Source organism: Gigantopelta aegis, chromosome 6, assembly GCF_016097555.1.
Source record: "Gigantopelta aegis isolate Gae_Host chromosome 6, Gae_host_genome, whole genome shotgun sequence".
Taxonomy (NCBI): Eukaryota; Metazoa; Mollusca; class Gastropoda; order Neomphalida; family Peltospiridae; genus Gigantopelta; species Gigantopelta aegis.
In genome coordinates, this window is record NC_054704.1 from 46,526,684 (window position 1) to 46,549,412 (window position 22,729).

General features: G+C 33.2%; 1 protein-coding gene across 1 annotated transcript in view; it reads left to right on the top strand.

Moving 5' to 3' along the window:
* LOC121375288 (probable ATP-dependent RNA helicase DDX43) overlaps window positions 1-22,729 on the top strand; it is a 47,455-nt gene that overhangs the window by 22,417 nt on the left and 2,309 nt on the right. Inside the window, exons 11-27 of the mRNA XM_041502663.1 lie at window positions 993-1,085; window positions 1,320-1,400; window positions 2,073-2,154; window positions 2,915-3,003; window positions 4,174-4,229; window positions 5,498-5,551; window positions 5,960-6,024; window positions 8,635-8,745; window positions 13,354-13,495; window positions 13,844-13,944; window positions 14,223-14,310; window positions 15,485-15,544; window positions 15,880-15,950; window positions 16,539-16,604; window positions 17,364-17,471; window positions 18,174-18,248; window positions 19,578-19,665. Of these exons, the coding sequence (XP_041358597.1) occupies window positions 993-1,085; window positions 1,320-1,400; window positions 2,073-2,154; window positions 2,915-3,003; window positions 4,174-4,229; window positions 5,498-5,551; window positions 5,960-6,024; window positions 8,635-8,745; window positions 13,354-13,495; window positions 13,844-13,944; window positions 14,223-14,310; window positions 15,485-15,544; window positions 15,880-15,950; window positions 16,539-16,604; window positions 17,364-17,471; window positions 18,174-18,248; window positions 19,578-19,665 (1,430 nt within the window). The remainder of the gene's footprint in view (window positions 1-992; window positions 1,086-1,319; window positions 1,401-2,072; window positions 2,155-2,914; window positions 3,004-4,173; window positions 4,230-5,497; window positions 5,552-5,959; window positions 6,025-8,634; window positions 8,746-13,353; window positions 13,496-13,843; window positions 13,945-14,222; window positions 14,311-15,484; window positions 15,545-15,879; window positions 15,951-16,538; window positions 16,605-17,363; window positions 17,472-18,173; window positions 18,249-19,577; window positions 19,666-22,729) is intronic.

The window sequence follows — 22,729 nt, forward strand, 5'->3', positions numbered from 1 at the left end:
ATCAAGATCTTGATCTTTCTTTGTATCTTACAAGATGGTAAACCAGAATGTTTTATTTTACTGTTACTTATTTTTGTGATCAGGACAAATTCTTCCATAAATATGAAAAAAAGGATTTCCCTTAAGTGTTGGGTCAGAATGTAGCCGAGAGGTAGAATGCTCACCTGAGGTATTATTGCACTGTGTGGATTCTGATTTGTTTTCCTTCCCATGCAATGCCCCACTACTAGTACATCAAATGCCATGGCATGTGCTGCTCTGCCTATGGGAATATGCATATAAGAAATTCATTGCAGTTGTTGGAAGTAGCCTTTGTAATGACAGCAGGTTTCTTCTTTTGCTTGACCAAGTGTCAAAATAATCATATGTTAGAATTCATATGTAGTTTAGAATTCCTTTCTTTCCATTAAAGGGACAGACCCTAGTTTAACCCGTGAAAATTAACACTATGATTATTTAATCTACAAACCTGTAACACATTTGGATAAAGTTACAATTGAGTGAAACACGAGTCTGTGACTTTGAAATGGTGAAATACCCTCTAAAAATAGACAAAAACTCGACTCCATAACTGTTACTTTTTAGACGCATGTGCATTTTAAAAAATACGATAAATGCATTTTGTGATATTAAAAACACCAGGAAGACCAAAATCACTTCAAATATACAGAAATTTATAATCTAAACCATAACATCTAAGTAAAGTATGATTTCAGTTATCAAAAATGGCTATAATAGTAAAAAAATATGCCTTAGTGATTAAAAACTAGGGTATGTCCCTTTAAGTGGCAGCATGACATGGCCTTGTATTCCAGAATTTTAAAATATATATATTTTACCCAAAAATGCAACAATTTTTCTTGGTGCTAAAATTGAGTGATGATGTCATTATTTTGTAAAAGTATTGATTAATTGATGACTAGGTTGATGGACATTCTCATATTTAGCTCTTATAATAACAAGTATTGACTATAATAATGTTTTTCTTCAAGATTCATTTTCACAACCTTTAAGATCTGGGGGCTTTGGAAGAGGACGTGGATTTGGCAGCCAAAACTATGGTGAAATTTCTAATGGCGATGCAGGTTTGTTTTGTCAGTTTTATCCAGAACTAGGAGAAATTGTTTTCACCTCTATTTTAATTTTTTTTATTAGTGCCTGGTAACCAAACTGGTTTTCATATGCCAAATATATTAAATGAACATTTTATGAAAAGCATTTTTGGTTTACGAATATTTTTTTGATAATAAAAAAAAATTGTTGTATTTATATTGGTGGTGTCTGGCTTATGTTATGAAACACATGTTTTAAAACTGCAGATGCTGAACCAGCTAAACCAAAAATCAACTGGGCTATGATCCGGGCTGAAAAGGAAATCAATGAAAAGAAAAAGTTTGAAGGTAAAGTCAAAAGAAAAAGAAAATAAATAAATAAATAAAATATATAATTATATATATATAATATCTTACATTTTCAGTACAATCAACATATGTGATATTTTTCAGATCACATACTTTAAGAGTCAATTAATTGAAGTCACGGTACTAGGTTTATTGACATTTAAGCAAACATACTAGGGTGACACTCCATAATTGACAAATGCATTCATAGTCAAACATTTCAATAGCAATTTTACACTGAAAGCTATCCAGCGTTCAGAAAACAAAAAATGTTATGCACTAATTTATTTCCATTCAAAAAGACACCACACCACATATTCTTATGTCATTGTCTTATCTAGTAATGGCGGACTATAATTAAAGTTGCGTGTACAGTTTACAAAACATGTATTAAGCTTGAGATAATATGATAAAGAGATTATTACCCTCGTGTGTTTCGGTATTATCAATATCATATATTAGAAATAAAAATAATGTATTATGCTCGCCAGAGGCTCGCATAATACAACTTTTATTCCTAATATATGATATTGATGATACCGAAAAAAACTGGTAATAACCTCTATATAAAAAGTGTCCATTTTGTACATAAACATGGCCACTTGTACTAATTTAAGTCCTTGGCAGGTGTAAGCAGTTACTATTTCTCTTAATTTTTTAAATTGTATTTAGGTTTACCTCCAATCAAAAAGGACTTCTACATTGAGGATCCGAATGTGGCCAATATGTATCCAGAGGAGGTGCACCAGTTCAGGTCAGAGTTATCATTCTTAGTAGAAATTCTTTAATCTGTTTGTTGGGATTCTAGCTGAAAGACTTGCCATTGTATTTGAATTATCAGACGTGAAATGTTTTTATGGGGAGTGATTAATTGCTCCCCTAAGTAAGATTATGGGGAGCCATTTACGATATTACCATATTGATACAAGAAAATTATTATACGAGCTTGTGTGTGGTACTGATTTTACGAAACGAGTGTCAAGATTTGTGTATTGCCTGAGTGAGAGACTCACACGCGAGTGTAATAATTTCTTTATTATCCATATTATTATTGTTGTTTTCTTTATGAATAACAAGACCCAACTCTAAATGTTTCAGCCACAACTAGAAGGTGACGATGAAATGACGTCATATTTCAAATGCAGTCTGAGCTAGGACTGGGAAGCAACGTCATGTTATGACGTCGCTTCCCAAAATAATGTCATTACACTTGTTATTACACGTGTGCTCGTATGATTATTATTAACTCGGTTATGTTGAACCATATGGATAATAACTTAGAAACTGACATGGTAAATCGAGCTAAAAATTACTCTCCTTGAACTAGTCTCAGGGGAGTGATGGGGAGAGAGAGTGATATAACCAGGTGTAATTTATTAAAAAACATATCAAAATACAATTTTTATACCAACTTGATGATTAAGTCTTAAAAATTACTGTATGTATTACACTTGCAGTTCCTACATAGTTGTAATCCTTACTGATAACCAGTTCTCTTCAATATGTTTTTTTAGGAAGGAAAGCAATAACATCATTGTAGACGGTGGTGAGAAACGAGTCCCCAATCCATGTCGAACCTTTGAAGAAGCTTTTTTTCACTATCGTATGTAGAAAACCTTCTGTTTTTATTTATAATATTTACATTGGGTCATATTGTATTAATCAGTATTGCATAAATTTGTGTGGCGGGACATACCTCAGTGGTAAAAGTGCCATCGGTGGGACCATGGGGCTATTTCTCGTTCCATGACTGGTTTATCAAAGGCTGTGGTATGTGTTATCCTGTCTATGGAATGGTGCATATAAAAGATCTGCTACTAATGAAAAAATGTAGTGGGTTTCCTCTTTGAGACCATATGTCAAAATTACCAAATGTTTGACATCCAATAGCCGGTAATAAAGCAATGTGCTCTAGTGGTGTCATTAAACAAAAGAAACTTTTCATAAATTTGTAGAGTGTCCCACTGAGATGTAGGATTGGCCTGCTGCAGTGAACCTATTGGGTTATCTCCCATCTTTTATGTACTCATGGACAAAAATTTCAATGCAATTGAACATAATTGAATGAAAATTAAAAAAAATTCAAGAAATTATTTATAAGTCATCCGTAAACCGACAATTTGCACAATTATGATGTATTAACACTAGCCATAAATTTTAAACATTTGCCAACTTTACAGTTGGTTTGAGACTATTTTGTTTGATGCACAAGAACCTTTTTCTTCAAGTTTTTAAAAATCTGTAGCATGTTATTTCATTGTAAAATGTATAAAAAGAAAACACATTACAGTGATAATCCAAATGAGTTGTGGCATCAGGTTGTTTTCTCATTCTTCAGTAGGAGTATTACAAATGAGTTGTGGCATCAGGTTGTTTTCTCATTCTTCAGTAGGAGTATTACAAAATCACCATGTTAAACATCTAATTGGTACTGATTAAACAAGTACTGGGAAATTCTTAAATATTCCTTTCCTTTTTTTTCCTGCACACATATTGACAGTGTCCATACCATATCTCTTGTAAACCATTATAAAATAAAACCACAATTTTCATCCCAGCCTGCCCTGAGAATAAAGACCCAACCTTGTTTTTTCATTGACAAAAATTAAAATGTTTTGCTTATGTACAGTATTTCGAAATTACCTGAAAATAAAAAGTTAAATTTCATCTCCCCAAAAAATTTAGATGCAAATCTTTCATTTAATTTACAAGGGCCTTAGTATTATTATTTAATATTTACTTTTTAGTTCACTTGTGATAATTTATTTTTCAGCTGAGATTCTGGATCAGATAGACAAACAAGGATTTGAAAATCCATCGCCTATCCAGGTAATGTTTTAACCCTTTACTTGTATTTTTGTCAGTGATAAGAACTTTGACCAACACTGTTAAAATAGCGTGTCGACATAGAACGGGAACAGTTTTGTTATAGCTCTTGCATGATGTGTGATAGGTCTTAGAATCAGTTGCTCTAAATACATTTGTCAAGATTTCTTTTTATCTTGTCCTAACCAGTGCCTTGTAACTTTAACCTTTAGACTACTGGATTAATTTTTGACAAAAGCCTCGTTGGGTGGATACAAGTTTATAATTTTTACTCACATATATTCACTTAAATGTTTTATAGATACATAAAATAAAGTTCATATTTGAATCGGTAAGTATTATTTTCGTGATTTAAAAAAAATATATTTTAGATCAGTTAATGTTGATTAAAATTTGGCAAAAAATTGAAAAAGTCGCATTTACTTATGTGCATTTGTGGCCAGCTGTCCAATATTTATATCCATTATTCCCAATAACAGTGGCTTTCTGACCAGAATTTTCTTTTAAAAGCAAACTATGATTCATATCCCAATATGAATTGGGGAATGTACTGTATACAATGTACAGTGTACAGTATGTCAACACGTCGGGCAAGATATCTTGCTTGCAGTAGTCAGAAGGTTAATGGCAAAGTCTGTGGTATGTACTGTCTTGTCTATAGTAAACTATATATAAAAGATCTCGGGGCAGGAGATAGCTCAGTCAGTTTAGTGCCCGCCTGAGGTGCTTGCATCGCAGGATCGAACCATCTCTGTGGATCCATTCAACTGATTAGGTTTTCTCATTCAAACCAGTGCACCACAACTGATCAAAGGCCATGGTATGTGCTTGCCTGCCTGCCTGTGGGAAAGAGCATATAAAAGATCCCTTGCTGCTAATGGGGAAAAATGTAGCGAGTTTCCTCTGATGACTATATGTAAGAATGACCAAATATTTAACATTTAATAGTGATGATTAATTAATTAATCAATGTGCTCTAGTAGTGTTGTTAAACAAAACAAACTTTATCTTTGTAAAAGATCTTCTGTTGCTGTTTGGTAGGAGGGTTTCCTCTCTCTCAATCTGGACCAGGAGTCAAAATAACCATGTTATACATCACAATGCCATATTGTTAAATTGTGCTGAAGATTCCAGTAAATAATACTTCTTTTTTTTTTACTGTTTATTATCTGTACCAAGAACATCTTAATAATTTTCAAAGAAATAAATTGTGATATTTTCATCTAAATATGTGAAATGACATTCCGATTCTTTATTTCTTTCTATTTCAGGCTCAGAGTTGGCCTATTCTTTTACAAGGTTTAGATTTGATTGGTATCGCACAGGTAAGAACAGTTTCTTTCAGTAGAAATGTAACTTAACATCACTTGAATTTATTTTATACATAAAAAGTTTGTATTTTGATGTTTTAGTCCATGTAACTTTGAAATGTTTTTTGTTTTATTCCAGGAATGTTTTTCTTTCTGACACCTAATAGCCAATGTGTATTTTTGTACTGGTGTATCATTAAACATTCATTCATTCATTCATTCATTCATTCATTCATTCATTCATTCATTCATTTTCTTTTAAATTAATTTTGCTTACTTTAACAATATTTATTTCATTGAAACTAGTTGATTTATGACTTTATTAATACTTCATTATCTCAATAAACATACTTCTGAATTTATGATACATAGGGGTTTTCTGAATTTGTTATGTTAAAAATATGATGCATTTTGTTATTTCAGACGGGAACAGGCAAAACTTTAGCTTTTCTGTTGCCAGCCATGATTCACATAGACAATCAACCAGTGTAAGTGTTAAATTTGGAATGAAATTAGTTGTAAAAATATAGAGACTATATATTGCTGTGTATTAACCGACTTTTTGAACCTCTAAGTACCACCAAGAAAAGACGGATTGGTTAATACACAGAGTCAACATAAAATATCTAAGAAAATATGACAAAATATTGGCGTGTACGGAAATACAATACTAATGACAACTCGTTGATCAATCTGTCCCCAATTGCAGATTTAATTGGTTGAAGTGATGATTTTTACTTACTGTCATTGTTAATTCTGTAATTCCTATTAAATTATTAGAAACTATGTTTTATTAGAGTGATCATCACTTAAGAAGAATGGAAGAGGTAGTGTTCATCATTACAATTATATATTGTGATTATTAAATAATATTTACACCGCTGTATAAAAGTGAAACTACATTTATCAGCTGGCAATGTCTATGCGATCGATTCAGTCGAGAAATAAAAGAACAGAACAAAGTTATTCCACATTTGGGGATTTTTATATAAACATTTTTTTTTTTTTTAGCTATCTTAAAATCTTTATTAGTCCCCTACCGGTCCAACCGGAGGGCACTATAGGTTTCATCTTTGTCCATCTGTCTGTCTGTCTGTCTGTCTGTCTTGTCATGTCATGTCATAGGGTTTTACGTGCACATTCAGAACAAGCTGTTGTAGCGCACACCTGTCGTGGGCACAAGAGCCGGCCTTGGCCGACTCCTCCGTCCATGACAGGAAAGGTGGGGGGAGGGGAGAGGAGGGACCGCCTGCACTGGCAGGTGCAAGGGAGCACCAGCAGCCCGATCAAATCGGTAGCAGGCGGGTGGGGGTGGTGGTGGTGCTATGGAATTTGAATGGAGCAGTTAAATGCCAAAGAGAAAAGGGTGCGCAATTTTGATTGAGGGAATTGGGCGCAATTTTGAACGGTCGGTCGAAAGGTAAATGGCCGAGCTAATATAGGTTTTGATATTAGTGAATTGAGAGTAGCTCGTTAATTTTAGACCTTTACGATGCTGTGGTGTCTCCCTAGGTTGCCCATAGGGCCCTTATAAAGGGCCTGACCGCTTCTGGTCGAGGCATCACCAAGTACTGTCTGTCTGTCTGTCCATCTGTCTGTCCCACATATGTTTTCCGGATGTTTTTTGCAGAAGGCTTTGAGATATTAAGCTGACATTTTGTGTACAGCTTTATCATGTACTGTTACAGATCAAGTTTGACTTTCATGGCGATTTACCCATTTTTGACAGAGTTATGGCCCTTGAACTTAGGCAATGTGAACATTTGTTTTCCGGACTTCTTTTTTAGAAGGCCTTGAGATATTGAACTGGAATTTTGTATATAGCTTTATCATGTACTGTTACAGATGAAGTTAACTTTCATGGCAATTTACCCACTTTTGACATAGTTATGGCTCTTGAACTTAGAAGATATGAAAACAAAAATGTCCGGAATTAAAATATTGAGGTGAATTTTTTATATAGCTTTATCATGTACTGTTACTGATAACTTTAACATTCATGGTGATTTACCCATATTTCACAGATGTTTGGCCTGTGAATTTAGGAGATGCAAAAAATTTTTTAGTTAGGTAGGGGACATGTATTGCTTTAGCAGTACTCTCAAAATGCTTGTTAAAATAGTTTTTGTATATTGTACGTTGATCGATTCACCAAAATAAATTCCCGCGATTGACTGTTGCATGAGACTGACATTATCTCGATCAGATATATCTATATTTTTGCCCGTTTCAAGTACGTAAAAGTTAAGTCAGCTTATACATCATACCAACCTTTTTGTACCAGATATTGAGGGGAAAACTAATCCATAGAGTCTGCTAATACACAGTGATATACAGTACTTCTTTTAATTATAGAAAGATGTAGCTAAGTAGTAGGTTACTTGCTTGAGGTGCGATGAATCTGAGAATTTATCTTTCTCAATAATGTAAGCTGGATTACTATTGCAACATCTTTTTTGTTTGTGAATATGCACCTTAGCACGTTTGTGACAAGTATGTTCTGTATAACATTGTGATTCAAAATTTGTTTTTCCTGGTTTACAATAGAAAAATCAAGTTTTTGTATTTATTCTTTATCACATCTGTGGTTAAATTGCATATAAAAGCCCCTTTGCTGCTAATTAGGTTTCAGGTTTGACAAAATGTTCATTTTTGTTTCTGGAAACTTTCTACAATTATAAAAAATTTGTGTTACACAATATAATTAGTAATGTATATTAGTCAGGTCTTAAAACTGTACAAACGTGTAAAATGGCATTAAATCACAGATTTATTCAGGTGTTTTGAGCTACCGAACATAGGCCCCATCCCAAGATCAAGTGGTACTGAAAATTCTTATTGTGATGCGTAAATATTTTTGTAATTATGTCTGTTCTGATTAATTCAACAATATTGCCTTGCATCATTCAATGGCCTCAAAAAAAACCCAATTCCAGTTATAATTACATTGTGCTAATTTTCTCAGTCCCATCAAACACAGGACCCTGCTGAAAACTCCTGGATATATCCCTGTAAATATTTCTTCATTTCAGATTAGTCAACCTTTGCCATCAAGATGATGAACTTGTGATTTACCTGTGTTGTGTTATATTTTTCAGTCCGAGGGTGGAAAGAGGAGGTCCTAATGTCCTCATCCTGGCTCCAACCCGTGAGCTGGCTCAACAGATTCAGACCGAAATCAATAAGATCAGTTACAAACGAATTAGAAGGTGTGTATGATGGTACATACATTTTACTTGTTTGAGAGGGATATTTGGACACATTCAGGTTCATTATGATTGCTATGTTATTCATGTACTACATGTATATTGTGAGATGTATATATTTGAGTTGAACCTGCATTATGATTAGAGGAATGAGTCATGTTGCATTACATGAATGGATGGTCAAGGTTATTCAGAACTGCTTTTAAACCTAAGTTCTTTTATTGGATGGCTTTCAAATTTGATATAATTGTTCACCAAGCAAATCAAGTACAGTCCAATAAATGTGACCGTAGTGCAAAGCCACGGTCATTTAATCCAATAAATGTGACCATAGTGCAATGTCAGGGTCATTTAATCCAATAAATATGACCATAGTGCAAAGCCACGGTCATTTAATCCAATAAATGTGACCATAGTGCAATGTCAGGGTCATTTAATCCGATAAATGTGACCATAGTGCAATGTCAGGGTCATTTAATCCAACAAATGTGACCATAGTGCAATGTCAGGGTCATTTAATCCAACAAATGTGACCATAGTGCAATGTCAGGTCATTTAATCCAACAAATGTGACCGTAGTGCAATGTCAGTGTCATTTAATTCAATAAATAGTCGCGTGAGAGCCAGAAGGACGTAAGTGCATCAAAATTCATTTTTAAAAAGCCGAGATAATGAAGGAAAACTGTTTTTCTTGATCAGTAGTTAAGATGTCGAATTTCTTTTACTGACAATGAAAGCTGAACATATTTACGATTTCTTTGTACATTTGCGGTATTTATAGCATATTAGGTGTTTTAGTTATTTGCTTAAATAGTTGTAGTTACGACAATTATTGACTCATGATTGGATTAAATGCGTCACTTACGACCGACAGTATATCAAGTAAATTTGAATATTTATTCTGAAAGAACAATCACTTGTAAAACATTTCAGTTTTGCAAATCACATATTTATTTTTAAAAAGAGAAAGCTTGTAAATAGAACATATTTAGAAGCAAACATTCAAAAAGGAATACAAGTAGAAGTACGTATTAATAAAATCACCGCTTAAACAAAATATTACGTGAAAAAAAAGTTATTTTACTTTTGTTAATAATAATACGATAAATAAAATCAAACTACTCTGTCTCGTGAAATCTTTGTTTTCTTTGACCCACCCCTGATTTTGTCTAAGTCTGGTGCAGGGTTTTTGCCAGAGGGTAAAAAGGTATGGTGCCATACCCAAATATTTTTGCAGAATTGAACTTTTTGACAAAATTAATTACTCTTATCATTACTGTATGATTTTCTTAATCCTAACCCTAAACGTAAACCATTTTCTTTCTAAGGGAGGACCCACCATACCCCTGTTGACTGTGGTTGCATTCAATTCCATAGAGCCATACCCAAGCAAACTGAAGCTGGTATCCTTAATGAAGAAGCTATGTTTAGCAGCCTATTGGCTTGGGATACACCGGGTTCAAGTGAAGCTCATTCAAAGGATATAGGGTTTACATTTCCAATGAGGGTGTGTACTGAATATAAAATCCAGAAGTAGTGAACACTATACCATGTCCACCTGTTGAGTATGCAGGATCCTCTCCATGTTATATTGAGTGAACAGTAACCCCTACAGCTTCGCTGTGCGTTGGGTGTACTCTCCGGGTTCTGTTGTGTGTTCAGTGCACATTCCTGGTTTTGTTGTGTATTTGTTGATCTCTCCGGGTTCTGTTGTGTGTCCAGTGATCTCTCCAGGTTATATTGCGTGTTCTGTGATCTCTCCAGGTTCCATTGTGTGTCCAGTGATCTCTCCAAGTTCTATTGTGTGTTCAGTGATCAATCCATGTTCTGTTGTGTGTCCAGTGATCTCTCCAGGTTCTGTTGTGTGTTCAGTGATCTCTCCAGGTTCTGTTGTGTGTCCAGTAATCTTTCCAGGTTATGTTGTGTGTTGGGTGTACTCTCCGGGTTCTGTTTTGAGTTCAGTGCACATTCCTGGTTTTGTTGTATATTTGGTGATCTCTCCGGGTTCTGTTATGTGTCCAGTGGTCTCTCCAGGTTATATTGTGTGTTCAGTGATCTATCCAGATACCGTTGTGTGTCAGGTGATCTCTCCAAGTTCTATTGTGTGTTCAGTGATCCCTCCAGGTTCTGTTGTGTGCCCAGTGGTCTCTCCAGGTTCTGCTGTGTTCAGAGATCTCTCCAGGTTATGTATGATGTGTGTTCAGTGGTATATCCAGACTATGTTATGTGCAGTGTTTTATTGAGTGTTAAGTGATCAATCCTCCGGTTTCTGTTGCATGTGCTAAATTATTTTCTGGGTCTGTTGTGAGTGATATGTCATGTTCAAGTTCTCTTGTGTGTGCTACGTCATGATCATGGTATGTTATATGTGTGTTCTGTCATGTTCTTCAGGTTCTGTTGTGTGTACTATGCCACGTTCAGGTTCTTTTGTGTGTGCCATGTCATATGCAGGTTTTCTTTTGAGTGCTATGTCATGTTCAGGTTCTCTCGCAAGTGACTGGATAAGGGCCGTGGTATGCGCTGTCCTGTCTGTGGGGAAGTGCATATAAAAGATACCATGCTGCATTAGGAAAAATGTAGTGGGTTTCCTCTGATGACTACGAGTCATATTTACCAAATGTTTAACATCTAATAGCCGATGATTAATTAATCAATGTGCTCTAGTGGTGTCATTAAACAAAACAAACAAATAAACTTTCGCCAGTGCTATGTCACGTTCATTTTCTATGGTGATTATTTTCTCATGTTTAGCTTTTTGCTGTTATGTTCAGGTCTTGTTGTCATTGATGTGCCAAGTTCTGTTGTGTATGCTATATATCATGTTCAGGTCCTGTTAGGTGAGCTATGTCATGTTCATGTCCTGTTGTGTGAGCTATGTCATGTTCAGCTCCTGTTATGTGAGCTATGCCATGTTCATGTCCTGTTGTGTGAGCTATGTCATGTTCAGGTCCTGTTGTGTGAGCTATGTCATGTTCATGTCCTGTTGTGTGAGCTATGTCATGTTCAGGTCCTGTTGTGTGATGTGTCATGTTCATGTTCTGTTGTGCGTGCTGTGTTGTGTCATGTTCGCGTTCAACATTCTGTTGCAATTATTCGTTAATTGTAAAGTTAATAAAAATTCATAGATCTTGCTGTCGTTTATGTTGAGGCCACATTCACTTTATTCGCCTTTAAACTTTATGTCTGATTACACTATCTTCTGTTACTGGACTTTGTCCTGGATAACTTACAATTGCGTTTGTATGTGCAATAGTGTTAATCCATAATGCCTACATTAGGGCAATCCTATAGATCTTCAAAGGCAGCTGACAGACGGAACTTGATCACCATAACATACAATTAAATACATCCAAAATCAGTGTAATTATGCTTGCACTTTGGTCGTATATGCCACATACAACATTATTATGAATTCAAATTGTTTCTACGGATACAAATTATGTTGGAAACTTTGCTTCGATTAAAAAAACTTCAAAATAGAAATATGTTTTTCAAGACAATTCACCAAAAAAAATTTATTATTATAATTATGGTGCACATAAAATTGCAAACCATACCAACATTAATGTTACTGCAATTCCTATTTATATATACAGACACGATTCTTGTCTGTTGCCAAATGGTTTGTTGCATGCAGTATCAATTTTTTTCCCATATTAGACCGGGCTCTCACAACGACAAAAGTTATATTATTTTTAGGATTCAAGCACATAAAAATATTGACATAATGTACGCTCTATTGTACTTCGCATTTGTAATTTCTATCACAAACCGATAACAATGAATGCATATGGATCGTATTTGTCAGACATAGTTATATAACGAACTGTATTTAAAATGGGTGTATCTACCACATACGACCAGTCGTGTTCACATAATGGACAGCAAGGAAATCGGAGGAAAGTCGTACGTGTCAGTTATGTCTATTTTTGTGCAAATTGGTATCTGTGATTCACTTACGACCATTTAAATCCTTCAGTATAAGCGATGCTATTAGGGACACAGCTATGATTGTTTGCGACAATATGTAATCGGGGATGGCGATTCCAAATATGCAAAAAGACGTTTTAGGTCGTATCTGCCACTTACGACCTTTTAGCTCTCACGCGACAAAATGTGACTGGTGCAATGTCACAGTTATTTAGTACGCTTTTTTTTAAAGTTTTCATTTTGCTTTTATCAAGATTCTTTTCATTTAATATGTGTTGAGAAAGTGATAGTCTGTCAATCTGTATCTGTGTGGTCCTTAACCATATGTCTGTCGCCATATAACCACAAATAAAATGTGTTGAGTGCGTCATTAAATAAAACAATTTATATCTCAACAACGACAGCAATTGTCGTCATTAAGTTTGAGCCCTGAAGTCATTTAAAACTTTATTAAAAAATATTTTTAAATTGCTAATAACTTTTAGATGTTTTTTGTAGAGATTGCTTTTATATTTGATATAAATTTCCACTAAGTGATGTTAATACTAATTTAAATGTATGTTTTCCATAGCATTTCTCAGATTACTAGATTCAAAACAATAATTCTTCTATTGTAGATATATTTGAGATAAATCGGTGATTGGTTTTCCTGTTCATTACACATGTGACTGTTTATTTCAGTGTTGTTATATATGGAGGAGGAAACAGAAGAGAACAAATTAGTGTTGTCAATAAAGGGGTAGAGATTATCGTGGCGACTCCTGGAAGACTCAATGATCTGATCATGAACAATATAGTCAATGTGAAAAGTGTCACATACCTTGTAAGTATTTGTTTTTCAACATTTAAAATAATAATATGCATAAATTACTACAAGTTATAGATTACATAAACAACATTCTGACTTTGTGATGGATTTATTTGTTAGCATATTATTGTATTTTTAATTATTTATAATAAGCATGGAGATCAATAAAAAAAATTATATTTGAAACTAATTTCATTTATATTAATGAAACTGAGAAAGGAACTTTTCATTTCATGTTTATATTGTACAGACAATATTTGACCTGAACACCTCCAATGTGGAAGATTACTTTTTTGTTTCTCAAGGTTTTGCATGTTCTTTTCAATAATCTGCTTTTAAATAATAATTGTTTATTTTGTATAGGTACTTGATGAAGCCGACAGAATGCTTGACATGGGTTTTGAACCAGAAATTAGAAAAATCCTGTTGGACATTCGCCGAGACAGGCAAACAGTAATGACTAGGTAATTTTCGTCCTTTTATCTTCTTTTTTCTCCATCATTCCTTTACCGGTTACTACATTTGTTTTTTGAGTGTATCCCATTTCAAAAGCTTTTAATAAAATGGTCACCGTAACATCACAAAACCATGTTACTGCAGGTCTAGATTTGTTTTCTAAAGAACACATTTCAATCTCAAGACAATACAGAAATTTATGTTAAACAGATACCCTTATTATATATTTATTGATTTTTGTTGTATAATTTACATACATGTTTTCTTGTTTTGTTTTTTTCACCAGTGCTACATGGCCTGCCGAAGTCCAGCGTTTAGCTGACATGTACATGTCTAACCCAATCCATATATTTGTTGGAACTCTAGACTTGGCGGTTTGTTTTTATGCATTTTTTTGTTTTAAATTTGTCTGACTGTAGTTTGTTATTATTGTTATATACCTGCCATCCATCCTTTTAAAAACATTTTCATGTTCCTTAATAAAAAAAAAAAAAAAAAAAAAAAAAAAAAAAATGTTGAGTGCGTCGTTAAATAAAACATTTCTTTCTTTCTTTCTTTTCCTTAATAAAAAATATTAACAGCCATTCTGCATGTTTTTGACCAAGTGTTTTGTTTTACAAGATAGCTGTCATTATTTCTGATTAGCTAAAATTTATTAACTTTACATCAATACTTAATGATTTTCGATAATTTCTTTGTAAAACTGACTTAAATGATAATAAACGAGCTTCCATTTCCCATAAAGTTGCAAGATAAATAATGTGATATATCACTGTCGGACTTTAAATTGCTCCAAAGTCCCAATGTGATAAATGTTGTGGCCAATATAATAATGCCCAAAATAATCATGCCCAGTTAAATAGTTTTGTTTTGTCAACATCATCACGGTCCAGCAGATTTGGTTTTTTGCCTGTCATCTGCTCGGTCTAGCAATTATTTTATATTTCACACATTAATTGGAGTCAGACATATTTGGTCCAACAGATTTGGATTCGAGCCGGCAGGAATTTCAGCCAATTTTGATCTCTGAAAAAGATTATTATAATATAAATAAAATAGCCATAGTTTTAAATAGGTAGTGTTAAACAAATATTCCTTTCCTTTCCTTAACTTTACCATTCTTTCCTTCCATTTGTAAAACTACATGTTTCTTTTTGTTGCATTACAATGGTATATATGATGACGACGACGATATCTATCTTCACCTGTCGTTAAATAAAACATTTCCTTCACTTGTAGGCTGTCGTTAAATAAAACATTTCCTTCACTTGTAGGCTGTCTTTAAATAAAACATTTCCTTCACTTGTAGGCTGTCGTTAAATAAAACATTTCCTTCACTTGTAGGCTGTCGTTAAATAAAACATTTCCTTCACTTGTAGGCTGTTAAATAAAACATTTCTTTCACTTGTAGGCTGTTAAATAAAACATTTCCTTCACTTGTAGGCTGTCGTTAAATAAAACATTTTCTTCACTTGTAGGCTGTCGTTAAATAAAACATTTCCTTCACTTGTAGGCTGTCATTAAATAAAACAATTCCTTCACTTGTAGGCTGTTCACAGTGTGACTCAGCTCATAGAAATCATTCCCGAGGAAGAGAAACGGCAGAGAGTGAGTACTTAACACGTTGAATGTTTCACAATCAAGTAAAGTTTTATTTGCCATCTGTTTTAGCTAGGATGCAACATTTGTAAATAAATTGATTGCACCATTTTAACTGTTTTTTCATTTGAAATACAAGAAAATTAATCCGCTAATTAAGGTTGTGGTAGGTGAGATATGCGACTTAATGTTTCCGATGGCATCCTGTGTTTTACAATTAGATCTGTTACACAGAAACCATAATTACTCGATTATCTGGATTTATTGGCTGACCTTGATTTCGACTAGAGAAGCATGGAGTTCATCATTGATGTACATTTAATTATATTATTTTATCTTTTCAGTTGCTGGAATTTTTAACAGTAGATCTTCAACCCACAGACAAAGCTCTTGTGTTTGTTGGCCGAAAAACAGTGTACGTCTTAATGCTTTTACTCAGCTTTGTATTAGTCAAATATGATTTTAATTATTTGATAACAAAGTCCCTGTCTGCATTATTTATTATTCTGCAAATACCTAACTGACAAATCGGATTGCAATAAAACACCCAACTACAATCAAAGAAGCATTTTTTTCAAGGTTTGAAGTTTTTGGTGATGTTTTCTGGTATAAAAAAAACCCAGTTATATAACTGTGTATTCTGCCAAGAGTTGTTATAGTGATAGATTTGCAGCCATCATCCACAATCACAATTGAAACCATTTAAGATGTCTCAACATTTGGTTGAAATATTTTATTGGCAATGACTTTAGTAACCTCAGTGATTTATTTCATTACTGGTGAAATTGTGATTTAGTATATAGTTATTTGTATATATATATAAAGACAGACAGCATATTGGTAAGAATCAAATAAAAACTTAAATGTTTAATGAAAAATACATGAAAAATATATTTATAAGATTTTTATACAACTTGTTCTTAATTATATATAGTAATCTGATTATAGATGGAAGGAGTAATAATGTTAATAAGACAAATGAAGTCTGTCTTTTAATTTTCAGAGCAGATGACATTTCCAGTGATCTTGCTATGCAAGGTGTAGAGTGTCAGTGTATCCATGGTGACAGGTGAGTGGATTTATCTACCAGATGGTATTATGAATTGGTGAATTTATGGTACTGCAAATTAGCTTCCAAAAATTGTGATCATTTGTACTAATAGAAATATTACTTTAATTTGTTTTCAATATTTTCAAATTATTTTCTTTGACTCGTAAAAGGAATATTTGTCTTACCAGATTTCATCTTTAACTTTTTAAAATTCATTCATTCTTTTTTTCGTTTGTTCATTCATTCACCCATTCATTACTTTTCATTCTGTTGTTAATGGTTACCGTTTAGGGTTTTTTGTGGGGGTTTTATATTTTAAAAAAAATTAATCTGTTTACAGCATTCAAAGTTTTTTAGTTTAGGTCAAATGTGTTGTTATAGAAGAATTGTTTTTCATTTTTGGAGAATTTATCGATTTATAACGGTCACAAATACTAAAAGTAGTTACACTTCTATTTACTTAAAAATACACAACAATTAGTTTGTAACGTCCTTTCCATGACTTGTTTTATCCCATTTGACATCATTTTCTGAGGTTTATCAAAGGATAATATTCAGTTTTTTAGCGACATCAGCCAATCAGAAGTAAATTATATAAAGGCGGAAGGTTTGTAATTATACCTTCATAATATTATAGTTTTCTGGTATACAATTATTACACAATGAGTTTTCCATACACACGTTTTATTTGATATCCAATAGCCAATTAATTTTTCATGCTGGGGTGTTGTTAACGATTTGTGACTTCCGTACACTATCTATGTACTGTGTTTACAGGGAGCAGTGTGATCGTGAAGCCGCCCTGGAAGACTTCAAGACGAGCTCAGTGAGGATTCTGATAGCCACCGATGTAGCGTCCAGGGGCCTCGATGTTAAAGATATCACGTACGTCTTCTGTAAACTAGCACTTTTACACAGCAATTTGTTTAACCAGGACCCCATTCCACGAAACAATCTTATCCCTAAGATTAACTTAAGTGCATAGGGTAGCTATGCACTTACGGTAATCTTAGGGATAAGATCGCTTCGTGGAATGGGGTCCAGGCCTATATTCAGCCAGCTTTGTTTCAATACTTTTAACAAACAACTTTGTCTGGTTCCCAGAGTGGTCATTCAGGTTAATGTGTAGCATGAAAACTGGTCTAGAAAGTGTTCGTGGCAAATGGTTGCATATACCCAAGGAGCCATATTTTCGAAGCCATCTTAGTGCTACGAAATCGTAAAACCATTATCGGTTTTGACGTCACTTCAGCACACGCCATAGTGACGTGATAGCTTACAATGATTTTAAGATTTTGTAGGCTAAGATTGCTTCGAAAATATGGGCCCTGGTTTAATAATTTATTTGTATCAAAGAAATGTTTCTGTGTGTACAGAATAAAATACAAGTAAAGCTATGATAATTTAGGCAAGAGTTGTTAATCTAGGACATATTAATTATATCAGAATATTCTTGCTGGAGGATTACTAGGATTTTATTGCAGAAGTGATTTCAATGTTGTTTTATCTTAATTTAATAGGTCTTTTTATGCATATTATTCTACCTATTATTAGAATGGACTTGTGAAGTAATTTTTTCCATTACAGACATGTGTTTAATTACGACTTCCCAAGAAATATAGAAGAATATGTACACAGAATAGGCAGAACTGGCAGGGCAGGGTAAGTACTCTTCTTTTTTTGTTTTTGTTTTTTTGTTTTCTTCATGCTACAAATTTATCAGATTTCATTACAAAGTATCAAAACTTTGCTCATTTTTTAATATTTATTTTGGGAATTCTAAGGAAGTTAAGAATTGTAATCCTTTTTTTTTATATAAAGAGATCCCAGGGCATTTGATGAATTGAAGTTAGACTGTTCATTATTTGGTTGTCTTTAAATCTCTGTGACAGCACTGCTTTGTTTCTGAATCACTCCTGTCAATCAAAGTTTCACAATGGCACCTTCCCTTCCCAGTATTTATTTAATATTTTAAAACTGTAAAATTAGTAATAATATATTACAAATAAATGTAAAAGTAGTCCAACTTGGCATTTGATAATGAACCTTTATTTGGTTACGTTTTTACAAGAAAAAGTACATTTTTTAAAAACCCAAATACTTCTAAAACAGGGGTTAAACTGTAAAAGAAAGCTACCTAATTATAAATTGTTTTTACTAACCTGCTGTTTTCATACAAGTTTTTTAAATTTATTTAATTCAAAAAATATTATACTGCTTTTATTCAACTAAATGAAGTGGATCAGCAAACAGGCGGTAAGCCTATATAAATGCCTCTCCACGAGATGATGTTATATACTATATAAATTTCAATGAATGACATAAAACATAACATTACAAATATATCATTTCAGCCATTACATACAAACTACAAATACTGGGTTGGGTTTAAACATACAGTATACATATTTGGACCACACCAAGAACTTATACACATAAGTTACACGAGTTACATATTTAAATTGTACATGATTAGAATTTTGATATTATAATAGCAGAGTAGAACATGCATAATTTATAAAGTAAATCACTTTAATGAGATTAATGAAATTATGTACAGATTTTACCATCTTTGGGTTCAATTTGGATGGATAATCCTTGTTTTAATACCAAACCGTTAAAGTGAAAAAACATGATTGGGCGAATATGAAGGACATAAGCAACAAAAGTGGATTGTATCTTCAAAAAGATGGCCACATGCAAGTTGTGATGACTGACATTAGTTGACAATCTGTATTAAAACATGGGCTTTTTCCCCTCTCTTTAAACAGAGATGTGGTACCCATTAAGAAATATGAGCTGAAATGATTCTAAATAAAAGTTGAAACCTTTATACTACACCAAAATAAAGATCATTTATTTTCAGATCAAATCCAATCTACTTTGTGAAAATACATGACTGTATTTGCTAAAAAAAAGAGAGCTGAAATCGGATAAAAAGCTCAAAAATCACATCCTTGTTTAAAACCTTGTCTTTATACTACTTTGCAGGAGGACTGGAATAGCCCTGACTTTGGTAACGAGAGGAGACTGGCGACAGGCACAGAAACTCATTGACATCATGGCTGAAGCTGACCAGGTAACCATAATAAATATATAATTATATATAAATAATGTGTCTGTGTGGTAATGTTTGGCATAGATATCTTCATCCAGTGTGCAGATTTGTGTGGTACTTAAAAACAACTTACACTTATTTTTCTTTGTTGGTAACTGGTTATAAAATGCATTTATCTTATATGTACACATTTTAAAGTTTACTATTTGTCTGTCTTTGATAATAATAAAGAATTGCATATAGTCTTACAGTATAGTATGTATCATTGTATTAATGTGTGAACTTGAATGCAGTATATAGGTAGTACTAGACCAAATAACTTCCGGCTGGGTCAAAGTTCGAGGTGCACCCAACTTTTGATAGAGAAGTGAACACCACAAGTCCTGTGATTGGTTATAAATGTGAGTGTGTTGGTTGTAAAAAATAATAGTTTTATCTGGGTTAAAAAAAAATGCAATTTTATTTCATCTAGTACCAATGTGTCAAGTAGCCTTGTGCTTGAAACATGTATGGGGTACCTGTGAAAAAAAGTACTCGAATTTTGTGCGGAACTAGGGTAGTCATAGACGCTACCCGTTATCTCAGAAACGAGCAGCTTGACCCCCATTTTTTTCTGATTCACTTTAAGTGTAAGGGGTGGTAGTATTTATATCCGTGGTGTTTATGTCGGTTGATACGTTGCAGGTAGGAGTTTTAGCCACATATGTTACTATTGTCGTCTATGGGATTTGATTTGGTAGTATACACCCTATAGCACATATTCAGTGCATAATAAAAAATATTATGATTTTGTCATTTTATTTAATTAAACTATACTGGTTGATTAATTAGCCATCACTCGACCATGCAAGTTCACAATGACCTTGACCTTGACAATAATCTCTGTACATGGCTCTGAATGGAGTTTGAATCAAAGTTAGCACTGAAGAAAAGTTGGTTTTGGCCTATAATTCATACTGTAAAGATTTCAATAATTTCTTTTTACATGGTATTTGACTTGCCATATACAACTGCTCTTAAATATGGTATTATATATAGGCAACCTGAACTAAGAGTTTAATAGCAATTTATTTTTATATTAAAAATAGCATGTGCCAATAGTGGGTTAGTGTCTTTAGTTTTCCATTAACATCGTTAATTTTTTATGTGTGAAATTCTGAAAACTCAGATTTGTAAAGAACTTGATTTTTATTGTAATTTTGACATATTTATAGAATGCTAAGTTATATTTTAGACAAAATAGTAGTTTTATGAAAAAATTTAAATAAATTTGAAGAAAAACTTTACCAAAAACATAATTAAATTTGTTGTCACTATTGTGCCTTCTATTCTTATTTGTGCATAACAATAAGGTTGTTAAACATATACTTAGATCTCCAGATCATTTTTTTCTTCTAAATAATCACTTAGTTAGCTCTCATGAAAAGCATTTTGAGTTTATACTAGATTCAGAACCAATTTTTTCAGATTTGATTATCTGCCTTGGATTAAGTTGATAATTTATTTTATTGTTAAAGCTGTATTACCTAATGTTACTAGCTAAATAAAATGCTGGATTACAGATTGTAGGAATACATCTAATATACATATTGTATTCATCCGGATTAGAAAATAATGCAAGAAAATAGATGTTCGGGTAATTTTGTCATTTAAAAATAGTTTTTTTCAGTAATTAATCAAAAATAAATGTGTGAAAGCTGCATGATAATTCCAGATATCACAACTATTAAAACCTCCAACTACAGTAGGCTATAAATAAAATATAGTCAGGAATACTGGTGGCTGCCAATGGTTTTCATGGTTCATTATGAAAATCAGCATGGCCGATGGATTTGAAATTCCCACACCTGGTAACTTGAAGACACCCACACCCAGCATACAGGATTTCCTCCCAACACTAATGTTCAGGACATTAAGTCATTACTTCATACAGGTACAGTCATGTTTGTGTTTCCTTCCTCAGACAGTGTATTTTTTTTTTTTAATACTGATATTTCTTTGATGTGCCTGTTAAGGTCTTCATAATCTAGGGGTCAATCATGTGCATGTGTTTTATGGAATTCTTTAAAGGGGTAGAGGTACTCTGACTATCTTTGTTGTCTCTATATATATACCTGAGTACACACACCCAACTGAAAGTAAATATCTTCAGGAGTTTTATTTTAAAACATTTTGTTGTTTAATATGACATATTGCATTTGTACAAAACTATATGCAATATATATGTTTTTTGAGGTGTACATTATATTAGGTTGCACTGTAGAAACAACAGTTTCAGTGAGGTTGTCAGTTTATGTCAGAATACACCAGATCCTGGTTGTCATAAAGACACATAGCTGGACACTTTTTGAAAAATGTATGTTATCAGTATAGGTAGTACTAGACCAAATAACTTCCGGCTGGGTCAAAGTTCGAGGTGCACCCAACTTTTGATAGAGAAGTGAACACCACAAGTCCTGTGATTGGTTATAAATGTGAGTGTGTTGGTTGTAAAAAATAATAGTTTTATCTGGGTTAAAAAAAAATGCAATTTTATTTCATCTAGTACCAATGTGTCAAGTAGCCTTGTGCTTGAAACATGTATGGGGTACTTGTAAAAAAAAGTACTCGAATTTTGTGCGGAACTAGGGTAGTCATAGACGCTACCCGTTATCTCAGAAACGAGCAGCTTGACCCCCATTTTTTTCTGATTCACTTTAAGTGTGAGGGGTGGTAGTATTTATATCCGTGGCGTTTATGTCGGTTGATACGTTGCAGGTAGGAGTTTTAGCCACATATGTTACTATTGTCGTCTATGGGATTTGATTTGGTAGTATACACCCTATATAACGTTATATAATATACAGTGCTCTTCCTTTGATAATCCACCTTTGTTTGTGCTGGAGTGTCATTAAACATTCATTCATTCATTTCTATGGGTATTAGCTTAGCTTAATTTTTTATAATAAACATTTTCAGAATATTTTTGACACCCACATACCTGAAGAAATTAATTTTTTTTGCTTTAAAGTTAAATTTATTCAGAATCAACTGGATACATCTCTAACTGATTTATACTAACTGATTAAATAATTTTAATGGTTTA